This window comes from Atheta coriaria, unplaced genomic scaffold (genome assembly GCF_025399875.1).
Source record: "Atheta coriaria isolate IRGN ID8LTWV9N9 unplaced genomic scaffold, Caltech_Dcor_3.1 hic_scaffold_5_pilon, whole genome shotgun sequence".
Taxonomy (NCBI): Eukaryota; Metazoa; Arthropoda; class Insecta; order Coleoptera; family Staphylinidae; genus Dalotia; species Dalotia coriaria.
Genome location: NW_027045447.1, coordinates 6079104 through 6092979, shown reverse-complemented (window position 1 = coordinate 6092979; position 13876 = coordinate 6079104). Strand labels below are relative to the sequence as shown.

The following is a 13876-nucleotide window of genomic DNA, read 5'->3' as shown; positions in this document are numbered from 1 at the left end:
TTATTTATAAGGGCACGTACCTGCGCCTTCTTATGTTGCTCGAATTGTGTTAAAATGACCCCCAAAGTTAAGCCTGTTTTCACATTTTTTATTTATGCTATATTTATCAATATCATCAATATTTATCAATCAATTTATCAATTATTTATCATTTATACAATTATTTATTTATATTTTAGAAGGTGTAGAGTTACAACTATTACCAAATTTTAGGAAAGTTAAGCCTGTTTTCACGTTATTTTAGCAAACTCCATTTTTACATATATTGTTCGTTTATTTATGCGAGTATAATATTTTTATATTTATCAATGTATAAAAGTTGCAAAATTTAAATTGTTTAAACATAAAATTTTCAGAGAATAGTAATTTTAATTTAACAAATATTTAATAATAATCATCATCGATATCTTGGCTATTCGTTCCTTTCTATCTCCTTTAGTTTACGAGATATTAGCAATTGAAATAAAACGTCAAAAATTGAAAATTGCACTTTTGAGCTCTTTCAGTCGCGGTTTCAGTCGCGGTATCGAGAACAATGATGAAAATTATTAAAGATTTGTTGAAATAAAATTACTATTATGCGTAAATTTCATGTTTAAACAATTTAACTTTTACAACTCTTATACATCAATGCGTCTGGCAGGATGACAGAACCGACCAAATTTATAATATGTATCAAATTCAGCTTCTTAATATAACGAAAGTAAAAAGTTAAAAAATATTATAGTTTTGGCTAGGTTGGAACCATACCAGGTGTTATATTTTAGAAGGTGTAAAAGAGTTACAACTATTACATTGTAACACTAAAATACAAATAAATATAACTTTACTGATATTTAAACATTTTTGATAAAGTGTAAAGTACGCTTTACAAATCACGAATGCGTTAACTAAGCTTGGGCAGGTTGACACAATGAAACCTAACATATAATATCGTGATATAATACATAAACCATAATTATATTGAAGCCACCTTGGCTCCGGCGCTCTCTAGCGGCGTATGGACTACGAGCACCGCCGACTAGACCGCGCTAAGGACGCTCAACTAGGGATCCTAGAGAGCTGGGATCTTAGGGAGCTGTCCTCATGACAAGCGGCAACCCACAATCCGACCTCACTAAACATCGACACCTTGCAAGCGAGCTCAACCTCTCAGAACAGCGACATCCTCACCAGTCCACTAATACCCAAGCCCTTCACCACCGCTGACAGAAAACCTACGCATCAATATAAAAGTTTATTTTTGTGTTATTAATTAATATAATGTTATAAAATGTATCACTACCTGTATTACTAAACCATTGCAAGTCAATGCAAGTATTTGTCAAGCCTGATGTGGATAGCTATTTCGACCATTAGAGGTCTCATCAGCACACCTACTGGCTTGACAAAGCCAGGTTTAGTAAAAATATCGTTTCGGCGATATTGTGAGGGTATAGTGTACAGTAAGTGTTTACTTAACTTTACTTAGCTTATATTCACCCTCTCGAACTACCATTGTATTTCAAAATTAATATAACTAATATAAATATTTATTTCAATTTTAAAGTGTGTAGTGTTATAAATGTATTACTTCTGCACTGAAATAGAAATAAGCAATATTTTACTGTTTTGCACACATATAAAGTGTGAAGTAACCTTTTCAAAAATGTTTGTGTTAAGTGAGTCTTAGTTGTTGTCCATAAAAACTGCTACGATAAACTACGAAAAACTCTCTCTGTTGTTCTCTTCTCTGTTTTAGGGCGAGTCACGAGCCAAATTTGAATAGTCGCTTCGTCGGCCGACTCCCGATTTAAAATAAAATAAACAAATATACCTCTTCCCGCATTTCCTCATAACAATGTCATTTATACTTATTAGGCAGATTTTATTATTTCAAGATTAGTGTCGAGCGTTGCAACCTGTGAAATACTGGTATGTAGAATATGTAATTATGTATGTTTCTGTACCTCTATCGACAGGTGCTGGTAATAATATGTAATGTCTTTAGTCATTGAACGCGAGCGGGTCGCCGCTATAAACCAGGCGGGTGGAATGGGTTTAAATTAAATTCTCCGTCTAGCTGTATTTGTTTGATGCAGGAATCTGACCCGCAACCCGCCAACCTTTAAAGTGTGATTTATCTGTCAGTTTTTCGTGAAATAATCGTATTTTTTTGAGGTAAGACGTGATCTCAGCGTCTCACAACTTCGGCGCTGCATCTAAAGATGGAATTAAATTCTCCGTCAGGTGTATGTGTGTGATGGAGGAATTCTCCTGCAACCCGTACAAATTTGCATTAAAGTGTGATGTACCCACCGTTTTCGGAAATATTTGTATTTTTTGAGTTTGTACTGATCGTAGCAGTTCTGCATACCCTGGCGCGGCATCAAAAAGATGGAACGCAACGTTCAGTTTGTAATAGTTTTAAAATTAAATTCCTGTTTTTCTCAATCTTATGAGACATCCCAAAAGCTTCAATAAATTCATTTTCTTTATGCCGAGAAATATTGGAAAGTAAAAAAGTTGATTTCCTGTGTATGTCGGTTATTTCAAATACTGTGAAATTTTAGTTTGGTCTTTCAATCCGAGTTTATCACTATTGCCCGTGTATAAACAACTTTTTCTGTTGACTAATGCGCGTAATATCGCTACCACCAGCCTTGTACCTGGCTAAGCGAAGCGCACTCGGTAGCCGTTTCACCGCGTATCCGCGAACGTGTTCCTTCTAATCGCCGTGCGTTTTGAGGCTGTAATTGGATTAATCACGTACTTTTTTCGACCATCAAAGCAATTATTATTCTGCCGCATGTGTCGCTCTGCTTCAATGTGATTTCCAGGCGTTTAGATTCTCCTGAAATAAAGGTAAGGTCCATTAATCTGTGCGTGTTTTGTTATAATTATATTCAAACATAAAACTTCTTTAATACAGTTGCTGCGTACTCAAATTTTTTACGGAAAGTTACGCCGGTTTCAATTTAAATTGATTATTCTATATGAGTATATGAAATTTGCATGTATCATCTAGCAAATTACAAAACACACATGGTAGGCAACATTTTTATCAGAATTTTAGTTCCGTTTCCGAAATTAAATACATGGATGATTTAATTACTGCAAACACTGTTTTAAAAAAGCATCTTAGCTTATTAAAATTCGTACTATCTATATGGTCGACAACACTCACTTTGCTGTCGGTCGCTCTATTGCTCGGCCATCTTTTCTGATGAACAATTTAAATGTTTTAATCGATTTGCAACTCTTTTAGTAACACATCTTGTACCTTGAATAATTCGTTTTCTATAGTTCTATACATTTTAAATACGCAAAAAAATAGTTATTTTTATCCCTCTCTTTGGACAACTGTATTGCTACGCCGTCGCTTGCCGCTGTCAGCTGATTTGAATGTTTCCGCCGATATTCTATCAATTTATGATGTGATGCTTCACCCGTCGGTTACTTTATGTAAAGATGCTTCAATTAATGAATACGCATTCCTGCCAATATAAATAATTTATTTTTATGTCAGTCTTTGCTCACTTCCTGATGATTTTTTTGCAAAATCTGATTTTTGTATTAAAATATTGTTATTGTATTGTAAATTTCTCTTCGTGTTGTGAAATATTAAACCTTTTGTAAAGTTTTAAAGTTTTTCTTAGTAAATTATGTGTATATTGTTTTTCTAACACTACGTAGAAAATCGCCAGCCGTATTGGCGTTTTTTTCGTTTAACCAGAGATTTTCTTCCGAAAACACCCTGTATACAATTCTTTGTGTCCGTGAAAACCTTGTTTTAACGTTGTTTTAGGGTTTTCTTTATTGCCCCTTGAATTTTTTGTAACACCCTGTATATATTAGTTTCCTGAGCCTCGTGAAACGAATGATATTTGTAGTGTTAAAATATTTTCGGTTTCAAGGTAGAAAATTTTCATTTCTAACAATAATCTGTATATAGTTGTTTTCGTTTTCAATAACGTAGAAATGAACCATATTTGCTAATTTCCTTATTCCGGTAGAACTGAACTTCTACTTGCTTATATAAAAGTGCGTGGCTTGGCAGGTCGTAAGTCCTGCTTCAAATATGGCGGAACTTATTTGGTTGACTTGTAAAATGTAAACTTGTATTCTATTGTTACTAAAGAATCAGTAAGATATATTGGACTTCTTTACCTAGGTATGTACCCCTTCTATGATTACTTCAGGAACAGTTCCCCTCTCCCCAGGGGATGATCCCCACTTTTAAAAATTGTTAAGGTATTCCCGGTGCGATTCGTGTACCCATCTTTCATTTTCAGCCACAGGTCAGAACTTGTAAGAATATGGTGTCACCTCTTGAGGGCGACTTAAAACTTAGAATACTAAAGCGAAAGTCCTTATTAGGGATTGTCCTTTTGCAAGGAGTCCTCTCTCTCTGGGGCATCCCGGCCATTAAAATTAAGTTTATGTCTGAGAATTTTCTGGGGATGAAGCGCAGAGACATCGTAGCTGTAGGGATGGGCTGGGAGCAATGAACGCATCGAAGCAAGGACTGTCTAACGACACGCTCCAAAAAATTTAAAAATCTGATCCGCTCCTGTTGCTTTTTCTTCTATCTCCTCCTCCTCTTCTCTAATACCTTCTCCTTCTGTCTTCAACTCTTTTCTACTATTCCTTTTTTCTGACTTCTCCTATTTCCTCTGTTCTCCGTTTCCTCCATTTCCTCTTACTTCTTATTACCCCTACTTGTATTTCCATTTCTGCGTACTTGCCGTACCCAAAGTATATGCAACCCAAATTTCCCCAATCTGATATTTTTATATTGAGAAAAAATGCCTTCTGTCTGAGATTCGATCCGTGTCTACTAGCATGCCAGCAGGTGCACGTCTCCACTCGACCACCGAGTGTTTTTATTATTGTTATTCGTTTCTTCTATATATGTTTATCTTTTATTCAATTTAAAAACAACAATACATGCAGCAGCTATGCGTTTCACACGCTTCACGCGCATTAAATTTATATGCAATATATGATTTGTGATACCAATACTGAAAACAACAAACGGGATACATACAAAATAAGAATTAATTTTTAACATTATATTGTGTTTTATTGCCAACGTGTAGAAAGAAATATTTTTTCAAATAAAACATTGACGACTCAAATTTCGTAGCAGTAAAAACTTGCCTTAAAATGTGCGCATCTCCAATACTTCCTTCATGGTATTGTAGATTCCATGACTCTCATACACCTTTAGTACGCTAGTAAATGCACATACCACTGAGCTACCACGCTGAACTTAAGTTGTTGTTTGTTGCTGTTATAAATGTTACATTATTAATCACATTTTAAAAAGTAAACAAACATTTACAGTATCTCCAGTAAACTCCACACTCCTTTATTATTAAATGGAGAATTTTTTATTTGATTAGCAACTTACCACTGCATTTATTATTATCACAATAATAGTCGATAGCAATTATTGCGATTAACCGAATAAAATACCCGAGAAACGTGGCGAACCGCATGGTGCGTACGGACGCACCGGCAAACAGAATCAAACTACTCGTAGATAACAGTCACAAACAACACAAGGCTAAAAGCGCGCGGTGCACCGATGAAAAAAACTACTTGCACATAAACAACCACATAATTCTCGCGTATTTTCTAGCAGTAAAATCTCAAATAGAATCACGTTTGGATCTGTTTGAAACTTAGGAGAAGAACCCAAATTGTAGGTGTGCGTAATTAATTTCCGGTCCAGGGATTTAATCACATGAGTATCGGAACAATAAATGTGTTGGCCGATTGAACTAGCAAAGCCGTAAAAGCGATTACAAGTTGATTATATATCTTGTTTTTCTTTCCATGACAATAAAACATTTACATGTAGCATCATTAATATTATCTATCATAATCCAAATTAACATAATTCATTATACAATTATTTAGAAAATAGGAATATGTACATTATATTTTTGATGTAGATACTATAATATTTTATACAAGCCGTTGTTATTCGTTTTAAATCGAGTTAAATTTAATTAATTTTATAACTTTATTTTTGGGTCAGGCTTTAGGTTTACTTTGAAATTTTGATATTGAAAATGTATAAATGTATAACACCGAAAAGCATTTGTTGGTTGTTTAACAATATGTCGAGGAATGATTTGTACATCTGTACAAAATTTTACAATAGTTATGTCAATCAATGGTCACAGTAATAAAATTGTTTAGTTTTCGTAGCTTATGTTTACAAATTTGTTTGATTCGTCAATAAATGTCATGGCAATATTTACAGAATGACATGAGGGATGATACATTTCATGTACGAAACCAGAGATAGAGAGAGCACACATTTGAAATTATTGTTAATTAATTACATGTTACGTCAGTGGCGTGCAATTATCGATGATCTTACATTCGCATTCTTTGTTGCTTGAGCTATGAATCATTTACAATGAACTAACTTATCGAAACAACGGAAAGATGTTTACATCTGGGCTCTTGACAATTAGAATGAACTCATTCCAACTGTCTAACACACCTCATAGATTATCGCCGCCGACTGTCTGTTTGTATAATACTGAACTGCGGATTGTTGTTTCGTCTTATGTCTAATCTTAAACGCTAACATAAGAGATCAGTGTTTTCAGCACGATTGTCCTCGTGGTCGGGTTAACAAGTTTAGATGGGCCAATCTCGCATTCAACTCACAATCTACTAGTATAGTCTTCATCGATATAAAAGTACAAAATAAATAAGACGCATGCGTTTTTCGAATATGGATTAAATTTCGCTAATGTACGCTTAGTTCCATTATTACAAGTATACGCAAGTGTAGTCCGAAAACATTCAACTGGAAGCCCGAGGTACTAGTGTCGAGTGTTCGAACAACCGAAGCAGTACTGAGCTAGGTCGTCGTACGTGAGAGAAGAACAGTGGTGAAGATCGCCGAATGAAACGAGTCGTAATTTACATGTAAGGCACAATCAACATCCCATCGCGTTCTGACCGCGTTCGACCGCAAGTTATATACAAGCTATTCGTCCTAGAAACCCTGTGATTATCGTAAGTGAACACGGCTCAATCGTTCCATCCGTCATTGGTCCGCACTGCGTGGCATCTGGTAGCACCAACAGTTTAGCGTATCTTTGTATGTTACACGACCAGTGCTCGAGTGAGCACTAGTAAAAGCCATTCTCACACCTCGGTACCATCCTCACCCTCGTCCTCGAAGAGGGGACCGGTAGAGGTGCGCTTCTTAGGCTTTGGCGGAGGTCGCGGCGGGATCTTAGGTGATTTGCCGTCGGTAGGGATGAGCGATGCTGTAGAGTCGCGCCGCGAGTCAGTATCGGAGCTGCGCGCCCACGAACTACGCAGATCAAACTGAGGACTTAGCGCACGATGCGCAGCGAGGTTTCGCGGCAGCGTAGATGCGGTGAGAGCACGAGGCGGGGACTCGTGCTCGGCGATGGTATCACAAGGTTGCGGTGATAGCAACGGCATATTCGGCCGTGCGGTACGCGTTGGCGTTCCAGCCGGAGATGTAGCGTCCAGCTTGTTGAGAGATAGCGCGGAGGCGCCTTTAGCCGTAGTGCGTAGGCCCAGATTGTCGTAGAGGGGTTCGCCCACTTCGGGCATGTTGGGAGGTTCGCTACTCCAGCTGGAGCGAGGTCGTCTAGGAATGGTTACATATGCTCCCGGGCGGGACACCCTAGCCAAAGGCTGAACACCATTAGAAGCAAATGGCGAATGCGACCTAGAGTAGGGCAGTGTCCTGTAGAGAGCGTTTGAATGGTCGTACGATGGGCTGTGAATTGGCGAATGCATCCCATGATGTGGTAATCTGGTAGTATCTGCAACTGTAGATGCAGAACTTCCAGCTGGCGAAATTTGGTGAGTTGCCCTCGGTGGAAATGACAACAGATCTGGAGGATAGTGATCCGTTTTATAATCATCGACCATTGGGTTCCGCTTTGGAGCTTTCAAAGCAGGATAATCATACAACTTCATTTCTTCATCACCATCTAAAAAACATGAATGAGTATCCATTGCAAAATAAAATATCATTTAATATTGAAAAAAAGACTTACTGTAAATAGACTCATCATCAATGAGTTTGGTCTTGGCATCACTGACTTCAGTGCCACCGCTAATAACCGAAGTGGGCACAGAATGCTGCCTCGGCGGTTTGGAAACAGGATTAACACTAGTAATCCGGCCGTCATCGTGTCTAGAGTCGGAATTATTCCTGATGAACTCCTGCATTTCCTTTTGATTTGGATTGTTCTTGGTTAAGCGCTCATGGTTATCAGTGCGCTTGCAGCAGCAGCAGATGAGCAGCATGATGACCACAAGTAGAATAATCGCACCGGCAGCCAGGAGAATAATCAGCAACATAGTGTTGGACATTGAAGTGGACGATAAAGTGCCACCACCCAAATAATCCGTACCTCTGAGATACACGGTGACGTTACGCTCGTCAGAACCACCCGGATTGGTGGCAATGCACTTATAATCTCCGCGATCACGATAGCTCACGTTAATTATAGTCAAATTATCCCAGTAGGGCCAATCTTTCGAACTGGACACGTGATATTTTTGTGAATTTCTATGTGTGTCTACACTCCGTCCGTTCGACATCCAAACAACAGACGGACGAGGATCACCTTCAACCTTGCAGGGTATAGTGTAATTAACACTGTCAATCTCCAGTACCGCGCTGGGCGAGGGTTCGATGATTTTCGGCTCGCAGGCAAAGATCACGCTCTCGTCAGCCCACTTTCTGCCTCTTAGGCGTTCCGGTTGCTGGCACTCAATGGGTTGTGTGATCCAATTATTCACCAGCGCTAGTTTCCTAAACGATTCCAGCTTACAATCGCACATCCACGGATTACCGCCAAGCTCAATACTACTCAACTTTTGCATTCTATCCGTGAAACTGGGCCCTAAATAAGTCAGCCGATTGTTCTCCAATGACAAATGCGTTATAGGGCACGTGGGACCGAAAGTATCCTCGCTAATCACCTCCAAACGATTGTCATCCAGATGAATCCGTTGAAGGTGCGTCATGTTCGGAAACATGTTACTCCCTAGTTGCCGCAATTTATTATGCGACAAATATAAGATTCTCAGCTTAACATTGGCCTTGAAGACCATGTTGTCCAGCTTCTTGATGTTGTTGTTGGAAAGGTCCAGCTCAATGAGCAGCATTAGTCGCTCGAAAGCGCTGGGGTCCACCTCTTCAATACTGCAGTTCGCCAGCTTGAGCTTGTGCACATTTTGCAGTCCGGCGTCGTCGAACTCACGCTGACGGAGCTGGTAAAGTGGATTGCCCGAAAAGTCAATCTCACGAACTTCTTTACTGAGGTCGTTAGGGATCTGACTGAAGCGTAGGTTGCGACAGTCGGCGGATTTTTTGCCACTCGACCAAACACATTTACACTTGTTGCACTCGGTCGTCCAGTCTTTTTCGCTGAGTACCGGCAGCAGCACCAATGCACAAGCCACCAAAAAGAGTGGTATCGTTAACGGTGACGCCATTTTCGATACAAGCGCCAAATGGGGACCACTATTCCATCTGAAAGCAAACAAGAATATCATTAAGTTTATGATCAACACGAGAAAGTTAATCTACGCAGTGCTTTCCGATAATCGAAAATTCACTTCGTTTCATAACCAAATGTATAGATATAGAATGACAGTGCATGTGGAGGGTATCAACCCGGCAATGTGTTCGATGCCCCAGAGGGTGGTCGGGCGCATTGTCATCGTAATGAAATCTCGGCGAGATGCCGCTGCGAATCAACGCAAAACGGGGAGATTTATATACACTGTAATTAAGATTAAATTAAATTCCGACTCCCCTATGAGATTTCGCCCTACCAACAAAGCGCGCGTCGCTGCCGCTCGCACAAACGCTGACAATTTTATTACACGCCTCATTTTACATTTTACCAGAGATACCAATAACATTAAATTAAAAATAAAACTTAAGCCGGCCAATTACTGCGGTAGTAAAACATTTAGAAGTCAGCATTAAACTTTAAAGTCACAACAGTCACATTTCAGGCGGATAGCAGTTTTTGGGACGACGGTAAAAACGGCAACGACAAACACAATGCTGGAGAATTATGTGCAAGAACACCTTGTGCGCGGTCGAGACACGAATCGTAAACTCGAGCTGAATTCAGCGTCGTGCGCGTAAACTCAAACGAAAAACGTTGCGGTTGAACATAAAGAGCGTTGCATAAAGCACGGAAAATATTATTCGGATAAGGTAAGAGAGCAAAGTCTGTGAAATGCAGTCAGTCACCTTGCCGCAAACGAGAAAATACAAATACCGCCCCCGCAACGACACGACATGCTCTTATCTTGATTTTGTGTGACTTTTTTTCGCAGTGGTTTTCTGTAAACTTGCGTTCAATGCGTCGCGCAAAATTTGGTATTTCCAGTTTTTGGCCACTTTCGCAAGCTGGCAAATTGTGCGCCGGTGATAAAATAAGACAACGAATGTTCAGGGGACTCCTACCTCAGGTCGGTTTTGCTCTCGAGCTGGGAGCAATTGAACATTTCTCTTCGGTGGCGGGCCGGAAGGCGGGAAATTGCTCTCGCACGCCGTGCAAACACCGACTCAAGTTCCGGACACAATACGTTCGCTTCTTGTTCTAGCGCCGCTCCACTCGAGAATATACGCCGAGCGGACGCTGCGAATTTCACATTCACCTTGCACGCCGGGCGCAAAACTCGGAAATGCATTTTATAGCCAGTTTAGATGGCGATTTAGATACGAATGCAAGGCGACGACTTCGACCGCATATTGAATATGATAATGATAACGATTTAACTGAGTGTAGAAATAGTGCCGGGTACAAAAGAGTTGCTTCTTTGCCGCCATTGTTGCGTTAATAAAGCGATTGCAGCTCAATAATACCATCGTCCCTATGGTAATCAGTGAACAATGAGGTGATTTGTCTGATTTGAACAGAAATCGAAGAAAGAAAGCACAACTGTGAACCTACAAAGCAATAAATAATAGATTAGACCACACATTGCTATCAGCACGTACGGGAACAATGATCAATCGAAGTTTGACCTGCGCCAAGTTTAGTACATTTAGTTTATCATCAAGCGTTCAATTTAAATTCCTTACATTCCACTCAAATTGCGCTGAAATAATGAAAGAGAGCGCCGCTAAGAAAGTGCCATTATTCTGATAACACACCGAGAACGAGCTCGAGAATGAATTTAAATCGAAATTTCATTAGTCCCGAGTCTCGCTGCTTCCGATGTTCCTCTTCTGCTGCTTGCCCTGCGGACGTTCGAATTTCAATCGAAATTCAATCGAAATTCGAGCGCACGCCGAGACGAAATGAAGCAATCTCGCTTTCGGGCAGTCGCTGCATTCACTGCTGACTTGAGCAATGGCCGAGCGACGTACAAACAGTGTTCCCAACAAGTGGACCATCGTTTAACTACCACCCGCTTCCGAGCAAACTTAACTCGAAATGCAATTATTCTGTACTTTACACGTTCCCAGCATAAAGCCCTTTAATTGGCTACCTATAATAGTAAAGTTAATATTTCATTCTATACAACGTGTATGATTGGTTGCATACGATAAATTATAATATTGCTCTTAGTTTGCTCCTAGAGTAATATTTCATCATTTTTATATATAAAAAGAAAACTATATGTATAAATAAAGAGTATCCGTATAACAAGAGAAAAAAAACGTAGAAATATACACGAAGCATACGCGAATTGAAGATTTATAGGCCCGATAGGCAGTGATTTCTCACGTTTCTTCGCAAACTTTTTTCGGCCATTTTTCCTACCCGCGTCTAAACACTTTTTGCAAGTCGCAACAAAGAGAGAAAAACTCTGGAACTTCCCGACTGCGTCTGGAGTTGCCAGAGACTCGTATATAAAGCGAGTACAGTTTTACGATTAGAAAACGATTTACGAATCCCGAAGATTTCCTTTTTACGCCCGGCTCGACGTCACTGCACGGCTTTCTTTTCTTTTGAGTCATTAGCACGCGTCGTTTTCACCCCACAGACCAAGAAAACCGACGCCCGCTCCTTTGTCGCTGCGTTTTTTTGTTTCCTGTCTCAAACCCTAAATGCACCCAATGAAGGAAACAAGGAAATCGTTAAAACCTCCGAGGCTTGTTAATAGATTTGTACTTACGAGTAAAGTGGAAAAAAATCTATTACTTTTTTTTTCAATTGTAATTTGATTTAAATTAGCCTATCATATCATAGTAGGCAACAAATAATACCTACATTACTAGTAAATTTTAAATGTAGTATTTCAGTTTAGTTGGATTGAAAGTAAATTTATTTCCCAAGATTATCACCAAAAAGAAACAAAATAAATGTGTTGGGGTAAAAGTGACGTTTTCCGGTTTCTCACTTTTGGTTTTACATTATCGTCTCGACGCGTGCCGTGGCAGGAACCGCACGAAGACACGAAGGACCGAATGACATGCGAGAGTAACAGACTGAAAGACACGAAAAACCAGGAGCAGCCAGCTAGTTTACGGCCTGTCGTCCTGACCGAGGCGAGTGAGAATATAATTGGAACACGTTTCCAAAGTGCTAGTTAGACGTCTCACGTTTTCCATTACCAACTCGTTGCGCGCGCTCATAATGACACCGCATTTTTTACCCCTTTTCTCAAGACTCAACTCAACTCAAGTCCTTGATACTTTTTTCCTTCATAATTCAAACACTTACAGACGTAGAAAAAAAAGCAACAGAAATCATATTAGAAAGAAAATATTTGCCAGCATAAACAAGCGTTGAAATCAAACATAAATCCACTTTAAAGTGTTTCCATGTAATACAAGTTTGCAAAATGAAATATCCGCCAATAATTGTTATCTTTAACGACAGCTTAAGTTATCGCCACTTATTTATTTACAAGCCGGATGTAATCGAGGTTGGAAGGTATAACGTTTGACATAAAATCAATGTACATTGTGCGTTGGCGTTGGTGGTAGCGAGCCGCTAGTTTCACCTTTATTATTATTGCTTTCCTTTTGTTGCTGAGCAGAGGAAATTGAACTTTGACTTTTACGTCAGTCGCTTCAAGCGACAAACAAGCAAATCCACACAAAAAACGAGCGTGCGTGTTCAACTTTTATAAAGTTGGCGGCTAATATAAAACTGATATTAAAATCGTTTTAAGTACATTATTATTGCATTAAACAAGTGAATATGTCAGGTCGAAAGTTATTCCTGAGTAAACTATTATGATAAATGTATTGTTGGTTGCCTATGTAGTCATAGCAAAGCAAAATAAACGTTTTAGGTTACCGCGGAGAATTAAAATCGTAAAATGTTCAATAATTATAAGATAATTAACCTGTTCACGATGTTATTATTAATTGAAACGAAAATAAAGCCATAAACCTAGTTAGATACATATCTGATATAATTTTTAATGCATAAAATTGGTTCTAATGTATTTCTCATCATTATAAGTTAAATATTCAGAATACATTCAAAGTATTCAGTAGTTTACCTAATAAACTACCTACACATGCTTTGGGTTGAAATTTGTTGTTTTAGTTTGTGCAAAAAAAAAGTCCACAGTGTGCTCAGGAGTTGAAGCACACGGAAAAAGCAACAAAAACTCACTTTCGAGCAGCGTTCGGGGGCGGAAATAAGGGCAAACGATTTTGCATTTTGCATTTTTACACGTAAAGTTAATTTTAAACTTTTTATTGCTTCGTGTGCGCGCTCGTCTGCTGCTCTCCGGTGAGGAGGTGAAACAGCCGACAACAAACAACCGAAATGTGTTTTTTATTCGCTTTAGCGCGTCGCTAGTTTTGCGTATCCCGACGGTGGGCGAAGGGCGCAGGGCGGCAAAAGGACCGAGGCACTCTATAAAGATCGCCTCGCAAAGATTA

General features: G+C 39.2%; 1 protein-coding gene across 5 annotated transcripts in view; it reads right to left on the bottom strand.

The window, feature by feature from the left end:
* Positions 1 to 5796: 5796 nt before the first annotated feature.
* The window catches only part of kek5 (kekkon 5), a 169288-nt gene continuing 161208 nt past the window's right edge, over positions 5797 to 13876 (bottom strand). For all 5 annotated transcript variants that reach the window (XM_065302645.1, XM_065302646.1, XM_065302644.1 and 2 more), the window contains 2 exons: positions 8052 to 9538; positions 5797 to 7985 (listed from right to left, as the gene is read on the bottom strand). In XM_065302645.1, the coding sequence (XP_065158717.1) occupies positions 7159 to 7985; positions 8052 to 9501 (2277 nt within the window). In that variant the 5' untranslated portion in view covers positions 9502 to 9538 and the 3' untranslated portion in view covers positions 5797 to 7158. The remainder of the gene's footprint in view (positions 7986 to 8051; positions 9539 to 13876) is intronic.